This window comes from Cuculus canorus, chromosome 5 (assembly GCF_017976375.1).
Source record: "Cuculus canorus isolate bCucCan1 chromosome 5, bCucCan1.pri, whole genome shotgun sequence".
Classification (NCBI taxonomy): domain Eukaryota; kingdom Metazoa; phylum Chordata; class Aves; order Cuculiformes; family Cuculidae; genus Cuculus; species Cuculus canorus.
Genome location: NC_071405.1, coordinates 54,837,181 through 54,864,433, shown reverse-complemented (window position 1 = coordinate 54,864,433; position 27,253 = coordinate 54,837,181). Strand labels below are relative to the sequence as shown.

The following is a 27,253-nucleotide window of genomic DNA, read 5'->3' as shown; positions in this document are numbered from 1 at the left end:
GTCAGTAGATACTCAAAACATCAAAATACTTTTTCCTCTTCTTCCTTGTCTTGTTTGTCACAATCTGTCTATTTATTTTCCTGCTATTTTGGTTCAAAAGCCAGCATTTTTCATGACCTATGAGAAAATTCACATGTACAAGGCTACCTGGAGCTGTTAGTGAACGCTATCACCGCTCCATCTCCCAGCACTCCTTGGCATTCCCCCTGTAGCAGAATACTTCAAGACAAAGTCCTGTAGCTGCATATGGCAGGCTACTGTAGGTAGATTCAAATGCCCTTTAAAAAGCCAAAAAAAGGGCTAGTTCAGCCAACAATTTTGATTTACACAAATGGCAGTCCAAAATGTGTGTCAAGCTGCAGACATTGTGGTAGCATATGAGCCAGAGAGCTGAAAGGCTTTCTTGCTTAATTTCATCATTTGTGAAGTCAAGATGAGGAAATCGCTCTTATTTCACTAATCTGGAGATAAACAACATTTGCTACAGCAAAGGTGTGCAGCAAAGACTCTGCAGCTGGAACTCAGTTAATAATTGAGGTGGTGGCTCAGCTCTGGCAAACCCTGGTTCACTCTCACATATCTGTATCAGCTCTACAGATCTAACTGGGGGAAGAAATAACACATATTTATGGTGTCACCACAGTCAATAGACAGGCCTCTAAAACACATCCCAGGAGCAGTTCTGTTGAAGGAGAAGGTGATATGTTAACATCAACAGTTTCTAATCTACCATAACTATCCTCTACCTAAACTTTTGCTATGCCGCAATAGCTATAAACAACATAGATAATAAAACTTGCAGTGAGAAGGTTTCTAACAGCTCATCCCTTTGTCCTAAAGCAATATTTCAAAGTATTGATCAGGCCTGAAAGCTTCCTCATATTTGTCGGAACTCTCCTCTGGATCTGAACCCTGTGACTGAGATCGTATTTTATAGTGACACTCATGTTTCACATGCCACTGCCTTTAATTGTACACTTTGCCCACCAGACATCTGGTCGGAGAAGTGGGAGCGGAGCACATTCAGGGACCATTTCTTGTCTCCTATACCCGGTGTAATTGCAGGCTAGCAGTAAGGAGAATTTTAACATAAATACCCTAAAAAAAAAAAGCCCTCTAAAAATCTCTTCTGCCTATTCTAGCAGTATAATACTAAAGACCAAAACTAACATTAAAGGGCAGGAGCAATCTGCTGCTCCCAGGCACTCTGTGACCAGTGAAGGCCTTAGAACGGCTCATTAGTGCTTCTTCAATAATGGATTCTGCATCACAAGATTAATTGCAGCCATGTGCTCTGTCACACCCGCCACAGACTATTTAAGTTAACAATCCAATCAATAACCTTTTTCAAACAAAGGCAGAGATTATCTTGAGGAAAAAAAAAATAAGCAAAGACTCCTTTCTTAAAACAGATGTGAAATTATTTATATAGAGTAAAAGGAATTTTCACCTTGTTTCCTATTCTTTCACTTATCTTCACTGAATAGTGGTGGGTTTTTTAGTCAATAGCATAATGAAAACTCACAGGGCTCCTAGCTATATCGCATCAGAATTTATTCCATAAACTGTTCAGGTATTTAAACAACTATAAATACATATTACAGATATAATTACTTATGTCACAGGAACCCCATCCAAATAATGGAAGCTTTACATGCAAAGAAATGGCAAAATTTCTTCCTGCTAAGACTGACTAAGTATTGTTGTGACTACTGCCATAATTAGACAGTGTTATTACTGTTATTCATACAAAAGAAGGGAAAAGTAACTTGTAATTCTAATAAGGGATATGATTTTATGGTTATGATACAAAAATGCTGCTCTTGTTTTTCTGTCTAAGGCAGTATCCTTACAGACATGTAGCGTCAACAACAGACGGATTAGAAAGGGCCCTTAAAAACCCAAACCATCCAAGGACACCAAAAGGCTTGGTTCTGCCAGAATCCCAGATCATCAGGAGCTTCTACTCCCAGAAAAAGACAAAACATTTTGAAGAGATGAGGATATGGAGCTCTTGGCATTTCCCTTGCCCTTGCAAAGCCAAGGTGTTGGGATGCAGGAACAGAAGCCTGCCTGCTCCAGTGGGGGTAATCACAAACAGAAGACTTCAGAAATGTTTGTGGAGTGCGGATCCAAGGCACCACCTGCCACAGTACTTCTGTGATACAGGCAAGCCGAAGTATTTCATTACAGAAAAATACACCACCTTTCTCAGTGGCCAGGGGTGAGTGTGAGAGTCTGCAGGTGAAGAGCAGACTCACCCCATCCTGCACAGAACCCTGATTAATTCAGCTTCTCAAGAAAAACAAAGAAATAAACACAAAAATGAAGTCTCACTCATAGGCACCATTGGATTTTATTACTATTAAACCAAAGAGGAGGAAAGGAAATAATAGCACTATGAATTTCCGTGTCCTGGTGGAAATGAGGAAACATGGCTCTTTCTCCCAGTGTCCAAGGCACTGTGTTGAGCACCACCAGCTCTGCTGCAGAAGTGAGTCCAAAAGGACTCAGGGGCCTCAGTGAATAGGCTGGTCAGTCTGATTTGGTCAGAGACCAACTTTCCTCTACTCTAATATGCTGCAATATGCTAGTAATTGTGGAAGAATTAATGCCTTTAATAATTAATGGAGCTCTGAAACCATTCAGCTGTAGCAGAGCTTATAGTTCCTATTATTTCATTTCCTGGCCCTATAGTTATTCTGGCCAGCATGGACAGAGCTTAAACCGAGCCCACAGAAAGAGAAGGGGCATTCTGCCACTTTAGCTCCTGGGACTGACAGACAGCTGCACTCTGGAGGTGGTAGTTTCCTTCTTGGTACTGCCAGTTCCAGTGGAAAAACAGGCATAAATTACAAGCAATTGCTTGAATATTCGGCACTGGTAGAAGAGAGCCCACTTTAATTGCCCACCCAAGGGACAAATAAAACAAAAGACAAAATATTCAAAAGACAGTGCAATAGTCCCAGTCGCAGTTAGGCAGGTGTAATTAGAGTCAATGGGAACTGAAAGCAGGACAAACCTGTATTTGAAAGCAATTAACAGCAGAGATCTCAAGGAAGTTGTAAAAATGATGGTGTATGGAAGGTGGTACTCGCAGCTCAGTCTCCTACACTATCTTGTTGTTGTTTTAGCAGTGCAAATACCAAAGGGCACTGACAAGAGTGAGCTCCCACAGAAACACCCCTTACCTCAAGGCACTCTTTGGAGATATTTTGCCTGAGGATAGTCTGTCCACCAGCTCAACTTGCTCCCATCTTTGATTCTATAAAACCACATAATTTCTTCTGAAACATTTTTAAGCACCAAGAGTATCAGCTAAGACAAAGACCCTGGGTTACAAGAGGGTACACCAAGAGAAAAGCTTGGCTCAAAGGCTGCTCACATACTTTAAAAGGAATGAAGGAGCTGTGCTTGCACAGACTCACATGCACCCACAGAGATTAGGAACAGACAAGGCAGAGCAACTCTGTCTGGCACAGGGCAGTGAGAAAAGCTGTGTGGGATTCAGGGGTGACCTCAGTGCAAGCAAAGAGAGAAGCAAGGATTGAGTTGTTCTGGGCATCCTAATCATTTCTCAGTCAAAGCACTCTCTCCCCACACAACATCCCCTTGGTAGCAGACGCCACAGGATGCTTACAGGAAAACTACTTGAGAAATTTTTTAGAACAGTTTTACTGCAATAAGTTTGAGTGTGCCTTTCCCTGCGCAGTGCTCCTTTAGCATGCACAGTCCAGAAACACACATCCTAGCAGGGAGAAATGAAAAACAGAAATTACAGATTTTAAAAGCCTCTAGATAGTACTGACAATTAACTTTGGTGTATACAAATCACCACCCTGGGAGAACACCCTGATGTGGTCTGGTGATGCTGCAACCAGGCCCTCTGCTCTGGGCTTGGGTTTGCCAGAGAGAGGATGAGCTCTGCTGGGGTACCCACGGCTGTGCGTGGGCCCCCTTCTGGCCAGGCACACTTGCCCCTCCAAAACCACCCAGGACAGGCTGAGATCTGCAGCTCCATTTCATATCACCTGTAGGTGTGGGCTGCAGCAGAGCTGGGGCAGAGCTGAGGCACGGATTTGCTCCTCTGTCTTCCCGTCCAAGGCTGTGCAGCAGGAATTCAGGCACAGGCCTGACACACACTGCTCAGTTCACAGCAAAGATGCTGTGATAATGAAGAAGTAAGGTGACAGACTGGGCTCTGCACACTTGCAGCCTGGGGGATTAGAAATAGCCCCCAACCTTTAAAGTGAAAGGAAATGCAGCACACCCATGATGTCCCACCTCAAAACCAGACAGCACTCTTCCCCCCCTCTCTTCCAGACCAGCCCCTGTTGGCCACTAGGCAAAATGGCTATTTCTTGCCTAAGAAAAATAATGTGGAAGCACTCAAATAACCTCATACTGAAGCATCAGCTTGTTAATGCACTGGTCATGCCAGCACTGTACAATTCCTGGGGGTGAATTAGGTCAGAGTGACCTCCAGAAAACCCACCAGGCTGCATCAGTGCGCTCCGCATTATGGGTAATGATCTGCTAATTGCCAGGAGGAACTTGGGCTGCTTACCAACACCCACAGGAAGGAAACCTGCCTGCAGGCACCCCACGGACTCCATATGCCAGGGACGCAGCTCCTAATAACGAGAATAAACCCATTTATAGAGTGCATACTGGCCAGGAGGACAGGCATCGAATGCTAATGCTGCTCAGCAGGTACATCTTGTAGGGGTTGGCTGCATGAGACCCCCCAGAAATACCACCCATGCAATGCAGGGCAGGTTTTGCATTTGGTTGCACCGCGAAGCAGAGGTGAGGTAGATGGAGATGAAAGTGCGGAGTGGGAGGAAGACTGATTATCCAGACAAGATGAATCACCACAACCTGGAAAGCCAACATCCCCTTTGCCTGGGGGACATTTTCGTTACCCTTCAACAAACTGCAGTGGAAAAAACCTCCGGCACAGCTCCGACCTCGTCACTATGCACTGCAGGCTCCCCAGCCAGGACAGCTCACACACCACAGAGCTTTCAATCAACTGGCAGGCTCACTAAACCCTTTCAAAATGAGCAACCAAGCAAAAATACTTGGTCATAAACACTAAAAATAGGAATGGAGGATTGGGGTTTATTTTGTTTTTTTAACTTGGTGAAGCCAGATCTTCCTAGTGCATTAAATCTCCCTCCCTCCTTGCCCATTTAGAACATCTCCTCCCCCCTGGGAGAGCCAAAATCCTCAGCTATAATGAGAGGAGTGGGGTGGCATTTAAAATGCTAGGGAAACAGCAGCCTAAATTGCCTTCTGCAGGAGCATTGCCTTCATTAAATCCCTCCATAAAACAAGATATCAGCTCTGCCCCTCTTCCTCTGCCTTTAAGCTGAATGAGGTCTCTGCTACCTACTTGAACCCATGGATCCATGCTATGTGAATACCTGGTCCTTCCCCAGTATTCCTGGTGTCAAACAGCCCTTTTAACACAGTCAGACACACAGTAGCATGCCTGCAAGGGACACGCAGTGCTGCCCAGAGTACCTGTGTTATCAAGTTAGTGCTCCAGAAGACTGGCTCCAGCATTTTCACACTGAACCCGACGACGTGTGTCTGGCCCAAGCAGCGGCAGCAGTGGATGGGACGTGTCATTTCCCTGGGGCACTCCAACCAGGGCTTCTCCACTGGGATTAGGCAGGAGAGCGCGACAGAGGCAATGCTTCATGACACAGGCATGTCCTCATTAAAAGCAGGCCGTGTCCACCCAGTCAGTTCAGAGAGCATCAGGACAAGCCCTCTGCATGGCTGCAGCCCTCCTCAAACACCAAGGGCTGCAGGGAGAACTTCAGTGATGATTTCACCCATGGGCCAGGGAATAGCCATCCCATAAAAGCTACTGCCAATTGAAAATGGGGTAGGCTGGGATTATGCTGATGAATTAGAGGACAAGAAATGGGAAAAGGAGAGTATTACTAATCTCTGGGAAAACTTTCTTTCTAGAAAGATTAAGGAAAGACTCTAGACTAATCCCCTGCAGGCACAGTTCCAGAAGTTTCAAATCAAATGGCAAACTTCAGAGTTATTTAAATGTCATCATTTTAATATTAAATAAACTTAACCACTTAGAAGACACTACACCATTGCATAGGCAGTGACCTCATTGCTGTTACATGAGGTAACCATGTATCATCAAGGTAAAGAAATCCAGCAAGTGATGGGTAAATGGTTGATAACTGATGTGACCACGCTGCAAATGCAAGAGGTTTGACTTTCCCACACAAGCATAATGTATACCATTGCTAATGTGATTGCATATTCAGATGTAAGTAGAACTGCCTCACTTAACTAAACACAAAAACAATCTGAAGCAAGTTACTTCAGTACCTCATTGATTTAAAGAAACACCTTCAGCTTCTCCACGCACAGCCTCCATTGTATGAAATGCAATGCCATTAGCTGGGAAAAATACCATAGACTGCTGATTTTTTCATTTCTCTGTTAGTTAAACCCTTGTTTGGTTGGGAATTTCTAAGTGCCAATCAAGATTTCATCAATAAGGCAGCCAGTTTTCACTTTCCCAACAAAGTCCCAGTAACTTCAACATCTAGAGAGCAGTAAGAGCTATATCTGCACCCTGCAGAGCATCAGTACACGCTCAGTAGGACAGGTGTGTGAAATATCTCGGTTTATCTCAAAAAAAAATGCAATTTCAGGGTGATCTAAACATCTAAGTGAAGGGATGAATCGGCATTAAGTAGTTGCTGTCAAAAGCAAGGGGGAGGGGAGAAAGGGTTAAGATACAACAGAGGGGGAAACTGATTTTTCAGAAAGGGTGAGACATTTTCTGCCAGTCTTTCACGAACAAGAAGTTGGACTTTCATTTTGGAGCAGTACCTTTCTTCGAAAATGAGCTCATTGGAACTGTTTTTAAGAGAGGGAAAAATACTCACAAACGAAATGTCTCATTCAAGCCCGGGCACACTTGGCAGTGGGAAAAGAAGGGAAAGGGTCATTTCATTGAGAAAAAGAGAACACATTTCATCTCTAATCAAACCAAAGTCTTTTCTCCTCACCATGGTATTTTTCAGTTCAGTTATTTGAACAGCCTTTTTGAGTAACTGTCCCATAAAATGCTGCCAGAGGCACTAAAACAATAAGAATTTTTTTGTTTCCTTTTCACTGGAAAAACACCAGATTAAAATCCATTATTTGCTTCCCCAGAGCTCACGAGACCTTCCACACCAGATCAGCCAAGACAAAGTGCAGCCTATTCTTTAACCTGTAGCAAGTGAGTAGCATTGCTTTAACCTACACATACCATACTTCATAGCAGCTAAATATCACATCAGACTAAACTCAAATTAGCTAGTTCCACAGCACTGGGCACAAATGTCCCTCATTAAACAGTTCGCTAGTCCTGCTCTTTGTCAGCACCAGAGGAATCACATAACAGAGCCGATACAAAAGTAGAATGTTATTATATTTAATGTCAGAAGTTATCTTCCACAGTACTACAGGGATCTGTGAGCCTTCTGATTCTCCTCTTAGCTAGCTGCTACATTGGCTAGCAGGACTGCTGCTTGGTGAGTTCTGTTAATGGCAAAGAGGTTGGGGCATCCTCTCCTACAGGCTGGTCTGACCAGTTTCTAGGCACCCCAACTCCTCTCACCCTTAAGAGCTGTTAAGGGTGCTCATCACCTTTGGCATTCACTGTTAGGTGGCATCCCATCATCCAAGACATGTTTGGCAATTATTAATTATAGCTACGATGAGCCCAATAGGGACGAGTTCTTCTCAAAATACCAGATTCATAAATATGCAAACAGTCACACAGGAATCTCACGAGTGCAGATGTCCTTAGCAAATTCTGCAATTTTTCCTTTCACATCATTAAGTACTTATAAGATCGCACCCTTAATGGAAGTGAGACAGGGGTCTTGGAGTGCTAATTAATGAAAAAGCTTCTCCTTAACCCAGGGAAAGTCCTCTTCTCCAGGTGAAGGAATACATGGCTCTGGACCCTCCAGATGTCTGAAGAGTACAAAAATATGAATTCAGCCTAGAGAGAGTTTTTGGATAATTAAGAACTCTCCTAAGACTCCAGGCTGATGGATATGTTCAGAGACACAGTCAGTGTAGAAAAACTTGAGAAGAGTTGAGACCTGTAAGAGATGAGACTTCTGAGCCAAGATCCAGCTGCAGAATCCACTGCACCATAAAACAAGTTCTTGAGCCCAAGAAGAGAGCTAGAAAGACCAATGCTGTTCAACACATTTAAGCCACTCTCAGACAGAGCTCTGATGTGAAGCAACTACGATTTGTATGAACAGGGGAAAACTAATTTCTCAAAAAAAGGCTTAAAACCACCTCATGTAAACTCCACTCTACAAAGTGCTACATGAACTTAAAAGCTATATCTCTCTCGCTATGTGACAGTAAAATAAAAGTACCAGTTTAGTGAGAGGGCAGCTTTCAACTATTTCCCATCCAATGACTTCCTCTCATTTTAGAGAGCTGGCCTCAATACTGACTCCCGAAATCATCATATGAAGAAGTTAATGGTTGTTGGCTAATGAAAGAAATCCAAATTACTAACCTAAGTCTTCACAATGCTTGACAAAACTCTTTCCAGCATGATTTAAAATTTCTAATCTCTTTCAAAGAAAAAGAAAGCTGCATCTGAAAAATTTGGTCACATTTGTTCCCTTCCTGCAATCCACAATGAAGCCACTGACACCAGGACACTAACAGCGAAGACTGAAGAAACGTGATGAGAAGGGGCTTCAGTCTAAGCAAAATATGACTCAATACCCGTGCAAACTAGATAAATTACAAGGTCTCACTGAGAATTGGTTACGGAAGATGAACGGCACTAAGAAATTAAATGCTACTCCAAAAAAATCACTGATCATAAAACATTGAAGAGACGCTACGTGTGTTCCTGCTCAAGACGTATCATCAGCCAGGATCCCAAAGAAGGAGTACCCCTCTGCGAGCTCCCCAGAGTGGCTGCCTCTCTCTGGCAGGCAGCAGCAGTTTCCAGAGCTTCAGCCCACCACCCAGCTTCAACGGACAGTGTATTGCCTTTTCCATAGCAGTGCTATAGTTGGTTTGTAGGCTACCACAGCCATCTTAGACAACATGAAGCAAAACTGTTTCTAATTATATCGTAGATGGTCATATTAGCCACAACACTGTGCTCCAGAAACCTGATTTTTTTAAAGGCAAATGCCATCCTTCTCCCATCATTGTGCACATGCCACGAATCATAAAGAATTAAAGGCTGCAGGGACAAAACTTCATCAAATAACAGATGATGTGGTAAAAGCTTCTAACACACACAGCAAAGGTATTTTTTTAAACAGTAAAAAAAGAATGCAGTCAGGTCTTAAATTAAGATGTCACAGATGGATGGCTCTCATCTTAAGCCATTAAAATCAGTGATAAGACTAAACTGTGGCAAATGTCCAGCTTTGGTGCAGCAAAGGAAATAAGATTTTGCAATAACTTCCAAGACACAATGGAGATCTTAAACACATCAAACCACAATTTGTACATGCCCATCAAAGCTAAGGGGAGTAGTAACTGCTTATGTGCTTTTCTAAGTATACTTCATGTTTGATGCCCTACTCAGCCATCATCAACACTCGGGATGGGACAGGGTACAGAGAATTTCGTGTCATTGCTAATGAGCGTTAAAAATTTAGGTTTAGAGAGAAAGGGTTATGGTGGTTTTTTATTATGTGTAGGCTGATGGATCAGATTACAGGTAGGGCTCACAACTCCAGGATGCAAGTTCAACTAGATTTAAGTTTGAGATAAACCTTAAATCAGTGCAATATTCTAGTTCAGGTCAAAGTAAAGAAGCCAATGTCATTTTCAGCCCACCCAGAGAACTCAGGATTTCAGTGCTCAGCTTTGCTAGCCTTCAGCTCAGTCTCAGCCCAGGGAAACCTGGCTTTTGGGGATACCCATTAGCTGCTGCAACACTGGCAGATACTTTTACTCCATCCTCCTACCACGCTTGACTCTCACCAGCAAGAACCTTATTCCAGACAGAAAAACAAGTTATCTTCCTTGTCAGCATGTCAACATAAATCTGCTCTGGGGCTTAGGGAACAGTGGTCTTTTTTTCTGTTCACATAATTTCTGCAAAATTAAAACTTTCCTTCAGAACATTTTTATTTCCAGGCCTATGGCTTAATAGAAACCCAAACAAAAATAACAAAAACCAAACCAATAAACAAAAATCACACACAAACAAAAAAAAATCAATCAAACAAACAAAAAGGCACAAAAAATGTTCAAAGTAATAAGACTTAAGCAGAGCTGTTCTCTGGAGTCTGACAGTCTGAAACAATAGTTCTGCTGTGGTAGGAAGGATCCCGTTCATCGAAACAGGGTGTTGACAGAGATCTATAAAGGCCAATTTCAACTTTCACTCCCAGTTACCTTAGCAGAAAAGTCTAGCTCTCCTCTCTGCATCCATCACATCGGGGACACTGAAAATGACAAGTGAATTAGAATGGGAGATGACCTACTGAACTAGAAAAGTGCACTGATGCCACAGCAGTTTCCTTCCTTTCTTTCTTCAGCTTTCCGTTCTTTGATTTGTCAGCATTCTGCTTTACCCTCTGTCCAACCGCCATCTGGGTCTCTCTGTCCTACGCAGCAAAGCAGAAAGCTCAAGAGGATCTAGGAGAACAACAACAGAAGGAGCAATGGCCAGGGGCTCAGGATCTGTCATCACACGCTCTCCCTCTTCTCTCTGCTTTGGGGCACAAAAAGATTACTTGCCTCCCTATGAAGTGCCTGTGGAAAAGTAGTCTTGTAGACCTGCAACTCAGATTATTTTAATAGCATCTGAGAGCAAACTGTATACAGGAAATCAGAAGTTGCTAGGAGGGGTAGTATCCGCTCTAAAGAGAGTACCATAGCTACCTTCACAGCACAGCTCAGAAATACAGTTAGCACCCACTTTTTCAGCTGTCTCTGGCCCCCAGCGCCCAACAGGTAACAAGGAAAGAAAGACTTTTTAGCCACAGAACAGTTGAGGACAAGCCAGTAAGGAGTCCAAAAGCTGCTCTGTCGGATCCTAAAGAGGTTGCCCAAAGTCACAGTGACTGAGGACAGCAAAAGTAGTTGAAACTGCCTTTTGGTTTTCTCCCTCCTCCAATAAATCAGCCAAAGGCCATGCACAGGTAAAGATAAGGTCTTGAAGGCAAGCAGTGAGATTTTCAAGTCATATTAACCTGAAGAAGGAGTGGAGAAACAAAATGCTAATGGGAATTAAGATTACACAGATGAAAAACAAAACTGCTGCAAGGCACATACTCCATCGCATACAACTGTTAAAAATTAGGCAGGTAGAAGCCCATCTGTACAACTCCATACAATTTCTACATTGCTTGACTGGAGTAAATTCCAATGTGTTCTTTAGGACTTATTTACCATTTAATCTGCTGGAGAGGCAGGGGGCAGCCCACTGCTGTAAAGGATCTATACCCATACCTGAAGATCTCTTAAAAACTGCACCTCAGCTGCTATTTTTGCAAGCAGCTGCCAAAGTAAAAGTGCCATCTGTAGCCTCTACAGTGTAGAGAAATTGATGGGAAGGCAGAGGAAAGGCAACAGAGCTTCATAAAAATGACAGCATGCTTATTAGGGAAGAGGAGACAAAGAGTTTACTAAAAAGATGGCATCTAACTTGAAACAGTATTTCGTCTTTCTCTTTCCATCCTATACAACCATACTACGAATCTGACATGCGTAAAGAGAAAGGGAGGGTTCATGACTGCACTGGGAAATGCACCAAAGGGAAGCACAGTTTCCACTTACTCCAGTGACTGGATTAGAAGAGGCATAGGTAGGGTCAGGAATGCTCAAGGCAATGTTACTAAAATCTATATAAAAACTTGCATATCATTTAGACTCCTCCTTTGAATCTAAATTAACTTGATGCAACTCTATTAATCTCAGGGAGAAGGTTATTAAAATGACATTTAGGAAGATCTCCTACTATCACCAAATGATAGGAAACACTCTGAAAATGAGTTCTACACAAAAGCGGTATTTTATTTCCTGCCTACCTTCTCTATAGCAAGCAACAGGACCAATTTCTGTAGTCCAACGAATGAAGAGGAAGTAAAAGAGAGAAAGGAAGAGAATTCTTCATTAATGTCAAATTTCACTAAGAAATACAAAACAAAATCCAGGGACAAAAGTCATAACTTACAAAATGGAAAAGGGAAACAAAATCAATAGAGGAGGAAGTTTTATTTTAAGCTTCAAAGAGAGTATTATAAACAATGGAGAGCTTAGAAAAGTATATGCACAAGTATGTTATTCAACAATGTCTTTTTAAAAGAAGATGCACTAAAAGAAGACTTTGTGGAATTGGTTTGATAAAGTAATATTTACAGAGGAATATACAGTAGGGGCATTGGAAGCAGAACTTTTATTTGGAAGGAATATTACACAAACTGAACACAGACCCTACAGTTCGCAAATCTTCATTACAATTGTGCGTCTTGTTATATTTTGATAAAATAAAATCTGAATTTTTTTTTTCTCTAGAAGCAGCTCACCACTGCAAGTTTAGAAACCACTAAAATGAATGAAATTAAACCATCCTGCAGAAGAGCCTGATTAGGACATAATTTTTGTTATTTAACTTAGTGGGAGCAGGACTCAGGTCTACCAGACATTTTACATGGTTATTTTTGGCTGTGTGTGTTAATCTGGGAAGCAGCAGGAGAAGAGGAAGGGAGAAGAGGACAAAATCTGCTGCTACTGACACACGGAAACCTCTCCATAAGGTAAGAATGAGTTTTAGGTGTGCAAGAAACATGATGAAGAATCAGGCTCTCTGGCAGATTCATTTAGTTAGGATACATTTTTTGTAGACATTGCTTTTTTTCTCTCCAAAAGTCAACATAAGCCACATTAACAAAACCACGTTTTCTATCTCAGCTCTGGGTCTGTTCCAATAGGTACATCTGGCATCCCTGTTACAGAGGAGAAGCTAATCTCCGAGCCAAGTCCAATACCTTTCTCTTAGGTGACAAGGCTATTCTACATCCCTACTATTACTGCATCACGCATGACACCAAACAGTCCTGCACCATCCACTGTGAGCATATTTGGCAGCCAATAAAATCATCCAGTGCCTGTATAAAGCAGAGCACCTTATTTTACTGCGAAGATCACTAAAAACTTAGATTTTGAGATGCGAATGTCCCTCACCACTGCCTTACAGGACAATTTAGGATTGCAGCTGTGGGAATTCACATTCTTCTGCTGAGTAATCCCTGTTGCTTGCTGCTTACATAGGGGTGCACCTGTACACTTTTCAAAGTACACTACCACTTAAGAGAGGGTTGAAGTACACAAGTTTTCTGCACATGGCTTCATCCTTGACTCCAACAGGAAGCTCTGTGCCAAGAGCACTCAAACGTTTAGATACTTCCTTTACAACCAACTCACAATTAGCTGTGAAATTACCAAAGCAAAAAAATGCTACTAAACTTAACAGAGTTGTTTTCCTTTTTTAAATCCCTCTTTCATCAGAAGTACGTCACAGAGTTGCTCAAGAGCGAATCTCTTTTAATGTGCAGACATCAGACAGCAATCCTACGGGGAGAAGACACTCTGAATTGGACACAAATTCTGGTAATAAAAAAATCCAGCCACTGACCCTGGTATGCACTATTTCAACAGGTTTTGTTCAGATTTGTGCCTAACATAGTACAGCAAAATAAGTTTTAAGCATCTAACATGATAATATTATTCAGGAGAAGGTAAACCAGAACAATCTTCACTTACCACATCCAATTTGCAAAAACAAAGATACCCAGCACATGTATGAATGGCTTCTTTAAAGTAAGAGAGAGAGCAGAGTTGATCTTTATTTCATTATTTAAAAAAGTTTTTCCTTAAAGTAAATATTCAGTCTTTATTTTACATTAAGTGCTTTTCAAAATTTCACGTCTTCACAAAATTGCATTTAAAATTTGAAGTAAAATGTATTTCAAACAAAAATACTGTGCAACTTCAGCACTTCTTTTCTCTCTTAAATATCGAAATAAATAAAATAGTTAAGTCTTTTTTCAGTTTGTTTGTTTGTTTTTCAGTCAGTTCTACTGTAGATCAATTCCAGTTTGACCTGGGTTTATACACACACTTAAAAGAAAGTGAAATCAAGACTGTAAAAAGCTTCTTTATATTGCACCAGCTTAGGGCATCCCCAGAACTTCTCTCATCAGTTGGCAGCTGACTTCCCACAGTTCAGGCTCCTGTGCCAGATGAAACATGGCTGTGGAAGGGTCAGGGCAAGGAGAGGAGAAGCATCAAAGCATCCTGGCTTCTCTTGGCCTTCTTCTGAAATATCTTTCTTGAAGGATGGTGGAGTTCATGAGGGCAGGGCTGACTGCAGAGGGAAAGGCAATACAAAGTAAAACTAAACAAACTCAAACAGAAAACAAAAGTGTTCAGAAAAATACAGAAGCAGTGGAAACCAATCTTCCAACACTCTTTGCATTCTAGTTCTTTGAAAGTATAGCTCAACAGACTTATTTTCAACTGACCATGGGAGTCAAATACAAAGAAAAAAGAAGGATATTAAGAAGCATATCCAAAAGAAAGGCACCAAACGCTGTCAATCTTTCTTACTGTGAACATCATTAAATAACCCTCATCATTCAGCTTAGATAGCTATCTTTTCACTAGAATTTAAGACCTTTGCTTATGAAATCCTGCTCTGATTACACTGCTATATTACTAAGAACTTGTATAGAGCCACAAGTGTATGTAGCGCTGCACAAAAGTCATTTTTAGAAGTCTGAACAATATACATAGGGTGGATGCATGCGGTAACTTCTGGAAGGAAGTGAAAGACTGCATTTTGCATTGTATTTAATCCATGAATGGACTAAGTTGCATAATGCTAAGCTCCTAAGCATTATTAGATAGCCAATAAAACCATCTCTTTATTTCCACAAAGCGCGAACGCCTCCCCCTCATGTCTTCCCCACACTTCTCACACCAGTTTTGGACAACAAGAAGGTCCAAAATCTTGGGAGATGCCACTGACCTAAAGGATAACTCAAAGATACGAACTGGCAGTATCCTCTTAACAGGGGTTTTAGAACCTGAAATTGTGACAGCTGGAGGGTGTTTTTCTGAATGTTATTACCACTTGTCTTCTCTGAAACTGGCAGCTTCACACTTATTGAAATACAGAGAGGGACATGAAAATAGTTTTGACCCAATCTGAGTATTCTATGGTATTTATATAGGCTGGGCTTTTTTCAACCCTGGCAAAGAGAACAAAGGTTGGTAGGGTTTATTGTAATGGCAAAAATTCAGCCTGGCTACATTCCTGCACCATGAGGATTTGTAAAAACAATCCCATGCTAACATGAACACATGCATGTGCCTCATACTTTACATAAGCTCATAGCTCCAGATTTTATATAAATAAGAAAAAATCACGAAGAATAAGAAATTGGTGTTTATTGGAAACATCTACATGTGTGGCAGCACAAAATACACTGGGCAGATTTTGCAGTTTTTATAATACAACTCCCGGTGGGGTCAATACAATGTTTGCTTGAGGAATAGATTCAGTAAAACTGCTTGCAGTGAGGAAGAGGCAAATTGCATGAGGATCCAGGCTTTGAAAGGTCCATAGTTTCATGGTATTTGAATTATAATTTTAGGGCCCATTTCAAAATAACATTGCAAGAATTAATCAAAGGAAAGCCAAGCAAGCAGGAGAGAATGCAGTGGTGCCCTGGCACAGTCCAGACTCACAACTTTCTGGGTGCAGTTCTCATTTGCTCCATGCATCAGCAGGCAGCAAACTGAGTCTGTCTTCAATCAAGAGCCTAAGCTGAGGCCTGTAAAATGGCAAACTGGAGCTCAAAATGAGTAACTAATGTAAAAGCTCAAAGGCAAAACAACACAGGGAGGGGATTCTACTAACATATTCTGCTGAAACAAATGGTCATCTCAGAGCTTGCCTATCACCATACTAGCAAGCATATTAACAGTGAGGTTTCATTCAATAAAAGTAATAGCTAAGAAAGCCCAGTGCTAATCCTTATGAAGCCAGTGGCAAAGTTCTGTCTGGATCTTGTTTCAGCAGCCTAGGCTCATCATTTATGACCTTACCACATATGTATAATGTTATTCCAAGCACCATTACATATACAAGAAATAAATAACCAACCCACAAAACTGGGAGGCTACCAGGTGGAGGAAAGAGATGCAAAGTGAAGCAAAACAGATTTCAGTGCCATCCCTGTTCTGCCACATGCCTCATGGTCTCCTTTTATTAACTGTTACGCTAGAGCACTTATGTCTGTCCCTGCTAAAATGGCAACAACATGTTTATGTCTGTCCCTGCTAAAATGGCAATTTAAGAGCCGCAAAAGGGAATATGCTAAGGAGCAGTGCACACTCTATGTAGCCTTTCTTCCTCCTAATCGGCTGCTCAAGCAGCACGTCACTTCCTTATTACTCCTGCTCCCATCCATGAATCAGAGTTTGCAGAGGATGGCTCAGGAAATGCGTCTTTTCTAAGATCCTCTAGTATAGAACAGTAGAAAGGTGCCCGAGGAGACAGCTCATATGATTAAACACAGAAAGGTCTTAATTTAGGACCTGAAATGAAACATCCTTTTATTCACATTTCACATCAGAGCCATCTTATTTTGGTATATGGTTTTAGTGGAAGCACATGTTTCAGGACAATCTTTGGACAGGCCTTGTGCTAACCTTCCTCTAATAAGAAGGATGTCTTTGGCGGAGGACTGGAAAAGCCAGGCTTGTGATTAGTTGAAGGTCTGTGCCTCCAAAGATCTTCTTATGAAGCTCAGAACAGCAGGTCTCATTGAACTGCTGAAATCAATGTGGAATACAGAGCATCACATTCCTTTCTGATTTCGAAGATAACCGTATTTTTCAGGTACTAACTGGAATTCACATCGAAAACTGTCTTTAGGCCTTCTTAGTTTTGTTTGGGACTTATATGCCTTTGAAGATACAACTGACACTGTACAGTTCCCCAGTTTCTGATCTGGCTGTGTGAGTGTCAAGCTCCTCTTTTCTTCTCATTGCACTTATGTAATCTCCTCCTATATATTTTCTGCCTCATTAACATTGTCATCTTCCCCTTGTCCATCTGAGAGGGTCTCATGTAGCAGCCCCTTGGCTTTGATTTAATCTTTAACTTACGAGCTACAACCTTCTTTCCCTGTTCCCAGCCTTCACTCCAGCAGTACCTGCCCTGTGAATATTTCATTTCCATATCAGCAGTCAATTCAACATTCACTGTTAACACTACTTTACAAGCTAGCTTTAAAAAGTACTTTTAGCTTCCATCTCTACATCTTAATTTCCTCCCTGCGATTCATGCTTTCCTATGGTCAGTACTAATCTGCTCAGCCTGCTGAACTGAACTCATATTGGTTATCTTAGTCTAATAAGATATCTTGAGGAATCCAAGGACTTCTCTGCTCTCCATAACGATGAAGTTATTTTACCTTCCTTCCTCCCTCAGGATGAAATTGAACAAGCAACTGTCTATATACATGTTAATAATGGTAATGTATATTTTTCTATATTTGCAATAAATGTCAGCTGGCAATTTTTATGCACTCTGTGAGCAGTTGTGGCTTCTTTCTGTGGGTACTGTGCTACCCAGTTGTCACAAAGATGGGTGGTTATGTTGCGAAACAACTAAAACAGTATGCATTGTTATAGTAACTGCATTTGTGAAACTCAATCAAGGCTTAATTATGGGCATCTGAACATTGTTTGTATTCCAGAAGAGCCCAGAATGTGTTCACAAAAGACAATGCTAAGGACTCCACTTGGAAAAAAATATGTTTAGAGTATGCCTTCCCTACAGCTGATGCAGTGAGTGAAGTTCTTCAGAAAGACGTATCTAGGTAGGTTTCAGGCAGCTAGTTCAGATGCTGTGAGGACTATAGTCAGCAGAGCAGCACAGAGCTCAGAATGGGCTGCAATAGCACGCAAAAAGCTGGATAAATACAGGCCTTAGTAAATGCAGAGCTCTGTGTTGTCATCCCTGCACCGGTGGCCAAGTCCAGCTGGCTGTTTCCAAGCATGTCAAGCCTACACATATCAGGCAGTACAAAGTGGACAAATGAAAACTGATCTCTCTTCAAGTTCATGATAATTCAGGTGTCCATTACTTCTGTGTGCCTTTCCATGTCAAAGCATACTCTGATTGTATTTTGAGGAACACCAAATAAAATTAAAACTCCTTTTCTAAACTTCTAATCAGTCTGACATGACTGCTACAAGAATACAAGAAGTAGATGCAAGACGCATACAAGAAATTATGTTGTTCGTTTACTATGGATTTGGCACATTTCACACTTGCTCCCTTTCTGTTTTTCCTGTTGCTTACATGGGCACCTCAAAGAGTACCAAGAGAAAGGAAAAAATTCTTTTATGAAAGGAAGAGAATACAATACTAATATAATACTTAGAAATGTAAGTGCAGGGGGTGAAAGGCAGGAATAGCAGAAGAAATAAATTTGAGCTTCCTTTTTAAAATTCTATAACACTTCAGGTTTGTGGTATTTCTTTCTGAACTGGGAACAACCCTTCTTCTGGACCAAATTCTGCTTTCAGTTACATTAGCATAAATTTAAACAAAGTCCAGTGGACTTTACTAATATTACTTTTTGTTTACAGTAAAGTCAGGATGGAAAAAGCGAGCAGACATTACCTCACGCAAGGGCAGGTTCCACCCATTCTTGGTTGGGAAGTGTGTTCTATCTTGACTTCTGTTGCTCTTTATTTTAATGTCTGCATTACCTACATGTGCTTATGTGTTTGTGTACATACATTTCTGATATATGTTTACCTATACTGACGCATACACACAAATATATAAAATTACACAGATATGCAAACTAAGTCCTAATTGTTCCAGCGATTTTGAAAAAGCAGGCACTTATATGTCCGTGCCTCATCCCAAGAAACCATCGGAAGTTTGAAGCTTCTAGTAAATATGGAAGAATGGCAAAATATTATAAATTTATCTTGTGCTCTTTCTGAGAAAAAAGGACTGGTTATGGAAGGAATGAATGGTTTTATCAGTTAAAGTACATTTCTCATTGAAAGTATTAAGTCAAAATATCATTGATATTACACAGGATCAATTATAACACATCAGCAGGAACAGAACAGCAACGGAAAATTATCATTAATATGGGGAAAGCTTAAACAAGGCTTTCTCCTGGCAAGTGTGCATGGCTCTGGCATGCACTGTCCTACGTTATAAACACATGGAGGTATTCAGTAACGTATTGTAATATCATTCTGAAGGCAGATTATTAATGTAATCCAGACATTGTTAGCACATTTTCTGTGGTTATGCCCATGTACCTGAATTCAGAATCTGGCCACTGCTTATTCCATGTCTAAAGTGAACAATAAAAAAATTAAAGACTGGATCCTTTCTCTTTTTTTTTTTTTAAAGGTTTAGGGGGAAAGGGAGTTGGAAGCACTCTCACCAACAGTATTGTGCTACCCAGCAAAAGAAACAGGAGAAATGAAATCCATTTGGATTCATAGATTAGAACAATATATCCAAAGTATTCATTGCAAGGCTGATATTTTTATTCTGGTAACAAAAACACACATCTCAAGTTTCAGGATTAGGCACTGTCCAGAAAAATTTTGCCTCTGATTTAAACAAGGTCATAATTTCACTTTGTCTGGCATTATGCACATTGGGAGGAATACATCCTTAGAATCTAGTTTTGCCCCTACCCCGGGAAGATTTTTGTTTGCATTAGAACAGACAAATGTAAGCTACACACTGACTCCTGAGTCACTTCTGACTGCACATGAAGCTGGATCCTGCCCCTACGGAACTTCATTAACTTCACCAGGGTTATGAATGTGGTGCATACACATAACAAAATTTAATCCATGGAACTTACTCCTACCAGAAAGCTCAGTCAAGGGTCTGTTAAAAATCCAGGGCACAGAGATTTCACAATTAAGTGAAAGACATTTCAGCTCAGACATACCTTTCAAATCCTGCTGTATGTTTCCTCCTTTCCGGAAAAGTCGTTGGGAAGGGAGTCACTCTCTTCTCCATTGCCCTTGGAACTTTAATGAGTATTGCTTTGGTTTATTTCAAGAGAAGCTATTGAAAAGCAACTAAAGTGTCTCACAAGACACTAGAGAGAGAAAAAACTGGGTGACACAGGAAAAAAATTCTGTGAATTAAAATTTTAAACTGGAAAGAAAAGTATAGGTGAGGTATTTTGCCACATCATTTCTTCCACAATTCTGCTCCTCCGTTTTGTCTTTGACGTCTAAGACTTGCCATTCACATTCCATCCCTATGCTTGGAAATTGCTGTCCATGAAGTAAAAGGTGAAGGAAAAGGGGAAAAAAAGCAGAACGGAGTGAGGAAAATATGAAGGCGTGCAGGGAGGAAGAGATCTATTGAGTGTAAAGGTGTCCAAAGGATGGATGGAAATGTGTTCCCCAAGGTCATAGTCTTCAGTGGTGCTGCTTGTATTTTCAGGCTGTTAAAGACAAGCGTAGCAGCTGTACAAGAAGAGCTGAACTCCACATGCTACAGTATGTGTGCAAAATCTCAAAACGCAGAAGCCATCACATCAAGGGTTTCCTTGTTTTCCATTAGAGTCCGCCCACAGTGGTTCTCTAGAAATAGTTCTATTATCAAGTAGATATCCATTGTTTTTTTGTTGGGTTTTTTCTATTTTTATTTAAAAAGTAGTTTTTCTAATAATATATAGAATATATAAATAATAATAATTAAAAAAAAACTATTTGGGTTTGCTTTCTGCTCTCCAACCCATCTGTACTTTTTGTGGTTTGCTGATATATATATTAAAAGACAAGAAAATCAACTCTGCTCACTATTAAAAAAAATATTAAATCCACCTTTTATGTTTCCAGAGAGGAAGAGAAGGGGGGGAGGTGGGAGAAAACCAAATTAAAATGAAAAAAACAACAGGAAAATCAAACCTTCTGTCTCTTCAAAGTAGTTGTCAAGAGCTTTAAATGCTTGTGCTTTCAGTGTACACCCCACAGGAAAAAGAACAACAAAAATAACAACAAAAAAAAAAAAACAAAAAAAAACCAAAAAAAAGAACAAGGACGTAAATTTAAAAAAAAAAAAGAAAAAGTAATAATAATCCTAGTAGTAAAAAGGACAACAAATCGCTCAGAGTTTGTATGTCTTTTTAGTTTTTTTAGCAGCCGCTCTTTTTGTCTGCAGAGGGAGAGCTGCCACCACAGCCGCCTCCTCGGCTCAAGAGAGGCTCTTCTGCATCATCCTCGTCAAAGCCATGAAAAGTCGAGGTGTCGCTTTCTGACGTGGAACCGAACAAGTCCTCCGTAGTGCGTGCTGGCGCTGCTTCGTCCCTCCTGCCTTCTCTTCCCAAATGAGCTGACATGTATGATGAATATATCAGCACATGGGTTAAGCAACAGGCATTATCATCATAATTTTTTTAATCATCATTTATTATAAAACAATCCAGACTATTGAGCTCATATGTGTGTGCTTGTATGTGCCCGCACACCTCAACAACATAGCTCAGTAGAATTGTAGTAAGAAATATGAAAAAGGATTAATTTCTCTTTCAAAGAAAATAGTCTACAGACAACACAGGTGCCCATGGTTATGGCAGCGAAAGGGTTAATCGTGTTTTCCTCTCTTCAAAAAGACATTAAAACACTTCCACATGATTACTTAGATCAATTTTTAAAGAATTTTAGACCACATAAGTAAATTAGACACTCTTAGCTCTAAGCACAATGACTGTCCTTCAGACTGGCATCAACTGCCACAAATTTAATGCTATAGAGATGTAACCCACTAGATAGCTCAGCAACCTCAGGACTACTTTTTATCGCTGTCCCTCCCCTGATCCTAAACAGCCTCCTCTGTAGACAAAATGAAACACATTCTGAAGATTAAGTGAAAGTAAAAAAAAAAACCAAACAAAAAACAAACCAAAACAAAAAACCCCAAACATATATAATTCAACAACTAAAACAACTAAGATGAGAAGTGACCCATCTTAAGGAACACTGAAAAGTTCAAATGTGTGTGAGTCAATCCAACTTTCAATATGGAACAGGAATTTCTCCATACAGGACATCAATAGCAGCAACAACCACAACGGAAAAAAAAAGACTCTTAAGAAGTTATATACAGAAATCTGTGAAACTGAGGTTTATTTGCTCCCTAATCAAACATGTTATATGATTAATAGTATGACCATCAAATTCTCTCTGCAGGAAAGGTATTTTCCTTGTGCCCCAGGAAAACGGAAGTGTCAGATTTTAAGGAATGGCTATTTTATTATTCAGAAACAATAGCAAAGTATTAAGGAAACAACTTTTTAGTCCCCGCTCCAGCTACAGGAATCAACCGTATAACAAGGACACTACATTGCTTGAGAACAAATAATTAAATCCTATTTGCAAAAATAAAATGAATATAACAAAATAATTGGTAGATGAACCACCTTGTAGAGACGTGATTTTACTGACTTTGTGAAGGGAACAAACGATGTAATTTCTATGACCTCTCTTTCAGTATAATGAAAATGTTCTCCATTATCAAGAAAGAGAAAGATGGCAGCCATCAAAGAGGTTTCATTGTTTTAGCTTAGAAATTGTTGTGTGTTTGTACCTTAATCACTTTCATCACACATCAGTCACACCATTGCAGACCCCTATGAATGACCCAGATGGGTCAGAATTTGTACAATGACAACATGTAATGGAACTGATTTTGCACAATTTAGGTTACCTGCTGATCTATTTGTGCTACTACACATAAGGAATCAAGGGAATTAATGTATTTGTGTTACATTCTGATACAAACACCATAGCAATGTTTAAATAGCAAAAAAATATGGATCCGTCTCACTGTGCTATACCAGGACAATGCTGAAATGAGTTTGATTGAACTATAACAATCATGGGGAAGGGCAATGATCTTCCAAGATGGCACCACAGACCCCACGAGCTTCCCCCTTCAGTTATTAAGAAGTAAACATGCATACACTAAAAGGTCCATGCCCTTGTCTGCACAGCATTCGTAAGGACACCCCTGGAGAAAACCAAAGGGGTTGCCATTGGTCCTCTGGTGACCAGTCAGTATCGCTTCAGAAAATCTTCAGAGGTCACAACAACTGCAGAAGGCAATTAGTCAGTGAGAGTCTAGTCCTGCTCTCACTGAATGTGGTTAAGAGGCTTACTATGAAGTTCAGGAGGAGCATAAAAAGGCCGTTACTTTGGCACAAGAACATTCAACATCACATTTCAGCCATCATGCAACAGACATCTTTCAGTGATTACAGTACAGAAGGAGCAGCAGCAGTACTGAATTTCAGTGTGTCTTTGGTTTTCAGGTTTCTATATGATGGTCTTATCATCAATAGTATCACCACTGTCCAGAAATATCACAACTGGAAACTCAGACCAAAGCAGGAATATGCAGGTGTTAAAAGTTTCCCATTCCCTCTACCACCACCACCTCCCACATGAGCTATAAGTATCTGCTTAGCTTTGGGATAAAATTTCCAGAAGGAAAAGGAAGAGAAGAGAAGAGAAGAGAAGAGAAGAGAAGAGAAGAGAAGAGAAGAGAAGAGAAGAGAAGAGAAGAGAAGAGAAGAGAAGAGAAGAGAAAAGAAAAGAAAAGAAAAGAAAAGAAAAGAAAAGAAAAGAAAAAGAAAAGAAAAGAAAAGAAAAAGAAAAGAAAAGAAAAGAAAAGAAAAGATAGTCCAAACAACAGCCCAGAAATAAAGACAACTCAGAATGGGAAAGATACAATTGCCTACATTTAAAAAGAAGGAAGGGAAGAAAACAGAGAAATAAAAACGTCTTTAAATAAAACTAATGATAGTTATCTTGTAAGAGGATACTTCTTGACAGCTACCCCCATCCCTACCCTGTAATTTCCTCCCTCTTTCTTTTTTGGATGAAGAAACACATGAAATGTGTAATCAATTGAAATGCTTGTCAGGCAACTTTCATAAATCTTGTAAGTAATTTATAGTTGTAATTGCAGCATTTGAAGACAGAGCCCATTCTTTAACATTGTCATAGGATTTTCTCCTTCCATTTGAAGAACAACTAATACATGTACCAATGTTCACAGAAGCTAATAAATACATTAAAACGTTATTATTTTCTAAGATCCCATTATCTTAAAAATGTGAATCCAACAATGGGTTTTATGACAGAAAATTTCCCAGCTATCCTTTCCCATAAACACAGACAAGAAGTAAGAACTTGTGCTCTATCCCGTCCCAAATGCGCTGCCTTTCTTCAAAAAAGAAGGAGCAAAAACCAAATCACACTATTGCCTTGATACAAGAAAGTTGCAAGAAGGAGTCACCTACCAGAGCGCCCACAGTCTGAGCATGATACAAGTTCTTCAGGCCGGCCACTTTTTTTGTTCATATTGGAGCCTCCGAGGCAGAAGTCACAGTAGTTATTGGGAATGATGACCCCGTCTGGTCCTTTCTGGGCTGCAGTCAGGTTAGAAATCAGATTTACTTAGAGAGCACTCAGTTTGGACATTTCCCCCTTCTCCTTGTTATGATGTTAGCTCAGTGCGTTTGCTGCCTACAGTCTTCCCAAAATATTGTTCATTAGAACAAAAAGTGAACCATTTAAGTCACCTCCATTTTAAGTACACCCTGCGTTGTATCTATTTTGCCTGAAATGCACTTCATTGTTTTTATAATTCCATCGTGACTTATCCCTCACAAGGACCTGCTAACAGAGATCCCTGTACAGCTTGGGGACTTCATAACATGCATAGGCATTGAAACACTCTCCAGAGAGGGAAAACATCTTGTTCCTGTACACCCTAACTAGGAACTGGGGAAGGGAAAGGGAACTGTAGAGAACGGCTGGTCTTTGTCTTTGTTTCACCTTTTTTAACATGAAAATTCCAGTGGTATACATAGCCGAAGCCTACACAATGAAAACTTCTGCAAACTAGAAAATGAAGACCTTTAAACCATACCATCTCTACTTAATTATCTTTTTAATGCATATTTTGTAACTTGGAGATTTTTAACAGATGTTTTGACAGCCTTTATTAATGGTCTTTTTGTCCACACCCAAATTTCCCTCAAAGAACAATGACTTTCTGAAGGGCTTCTGGTAGTAGTCCAAAACATACACTTAAAATTAAAATTTCCTCTGAGTTCAATCTGCTTTTCTGGTTTGCGTGCATCTTTTTATTTATTTACTTCCAGCTGTTGATTAGCTGAGCTTTTTGGAGACTGAACACTGAAAGATAGCAGGTAAGGAGAAGTTAAGAAGAAAAAATAAAACGTATAAGGATACAAATAGACAAATCTTCCTGCATGGCTGCTGAGTCCCTGACTGTATTTACTAAACAATGGACTTCACTCTGAAATGGTCCTGATTAGCAGATGCCCAGTTCTCCCAAAACCAAAGAGAAGCTCCCAGTGTTAAGTCAGCTTTTTGCCTGTTTGAAGAGAGGCATTTAGTATGGGCGTGCAAGATAAGCAAAAAAAAAAAGCAGGAACCAGGTGGAAGTCTAGCACACCTGCTCATTTTAAGAGCTGTAACAAAATGATCATAAAGTTGCTATTTGCACATATTTTGTGTATGAAAAGTACATCTCCCTAGCATGTATTTTTTCCCACTACAGCCCCATTCTGGAAAAGTTAAGTAATTACTTCTTTATATTGCGCTGCATCTACAGACAGGCCATGTGCAATGCAAATTCAGCGAAGTCAACGTTCAATGACTATTTTTTTGTTGTTGTTGTTCCTCATTATGTTACTTCACCTTTCATCCACGTTTCTTAAAGTGCCTTACAGATACTATAATCCTATTATGATCCTTCATATTAGGATCTATACTATGATCCTTCAGCAAGGTCAAAAACTTCTTTTGCCAGTGACTCTAAGCAAAGTGTTTCTAAGTCCTAATCAAGTCTTGCGGTGAGGAGGCAGCACTGCCTTTTACAGCTGAAAGACTTTGAGGCAGAGTGATTTACAGACTTACTTGAGAACACACAATTCTGTGGTGAGGCCACAAATGAAAACAAGCATTCAAGGTGCCAGCCAGCAGACTTAGAAAGAGTTCTATTTCTACCACCACTCGGAATGGTATAATTGATTTAAACCTCTCCATATACTGACTTAAATTTTTCTAATGCAGCTTATGACCCTAAGATCCACTGACCATCAAACTGGAAATGGGACAGGAGACCTTGTGAAAATACATACACTAATCAATTTGTCTGCTGTATGTGGGACAGGTGGAGGGTATTCACTGTGATGAAGATGAAGAGATTCTCCTAGACTGCTGGAAAGGGAGCAAGCGTGGGTTTTGATCACCTCCTTTTCTTTTATTTTTTTCTTTTTTTACTCCAATTTAGTTTAATTTTTAATGTGAGTGCCCATGTGCTCATCTATTGCTCACCACTCATAAATATGCACCTGGCTTAGTGGAGTGTGATAGAGATGTCAGGCCTGAAAAGTCATACACAGGTGAGATGTTCCTGAAGTTACATCAATGATGTCTTAAATAATTTATTTGTAGAGCCAAATAAGCCAGGCAATGTGGCAATGTTATTCTCTTCAGTAGTTTTTTATTCTAACCAATGCAAATAGTAGAATCAATCCTAACTCAAGTTTATTTTCTTGATCAGCACTGTGCAATGAATTAAGACCCAGGCTAAATTAAAGAGGTTTCTAGATGATAGTAAGCAGAGCTGCTACTTTCAAATACTTTTTTTTGTGAACACCCTTAAAATTTTTAATTCAATTTTACTGTAGTTCACAAATGATGAGGGAATTAAGAAACAAAGAAAAGGTAGAAAGAAATAATAACATGCAATATTCATAAGAAGGTTATCATGCACCAAAAACCAAACCATATTGCCAGTCCTTAATCAATAAAACATACTTACAAAAGTAAGTATGGGAATGGATTCACAAGAGAAAGCAATTAAATTACTAGGGATTAATATGTAGTTGTGTTTCACCTGAGACATAGAAATTAACTAGGTATTCACTTTTTGCAGATGTTAATCACCAAGTAGTAGCTTAAACCAGACAATAGCTCAGCTAAGAAGTAATTCACTGCTAGCTCAGTCATTTGGATCAAGTTACTACAACCAAGGATTTAGTCTAAAAAATGTTCACCCAGAATCATAAACTGTTTTAAAGCAAAGTCT

At 40.2% G+C, this 27,253-nt stretch overlaps 1 protein-coding gene across 10 annotated transcripts in view; it reads right to left on the bottom strand.

Moving 5' to 3' along the window:
* DPF3 (double PHD fingers 3) overlaps positions 1–27,253 on the bottom strand; it is a 183,301-nt gene that overhangs the window by 22,289 nt on the left and 133,759 nt on the right. For 4 of the 10 annotated variants that reach the window (XM_054067023.1, XM_054067022.1, XM_054067024.1 and 1 more), the window contains one exon: positions 24,429–24,557. In XM_054067023.1, coding sequence (XP_053922998.1) covers positions 24,429–24,557 — 129 coding nt within the window. Of the gene's footprint in view, positions 1–4,315; positions 14,414–20,060; positions 21,458–21,943; positions 23,217–24,428; positions 24,558–27,253 lie in introns of those variants that run through there. The other 6 variants (XR_008449952.1, XR_008449953.1, XR_008449951.1 and 3 more) reach the window with 5 other exon arrangements.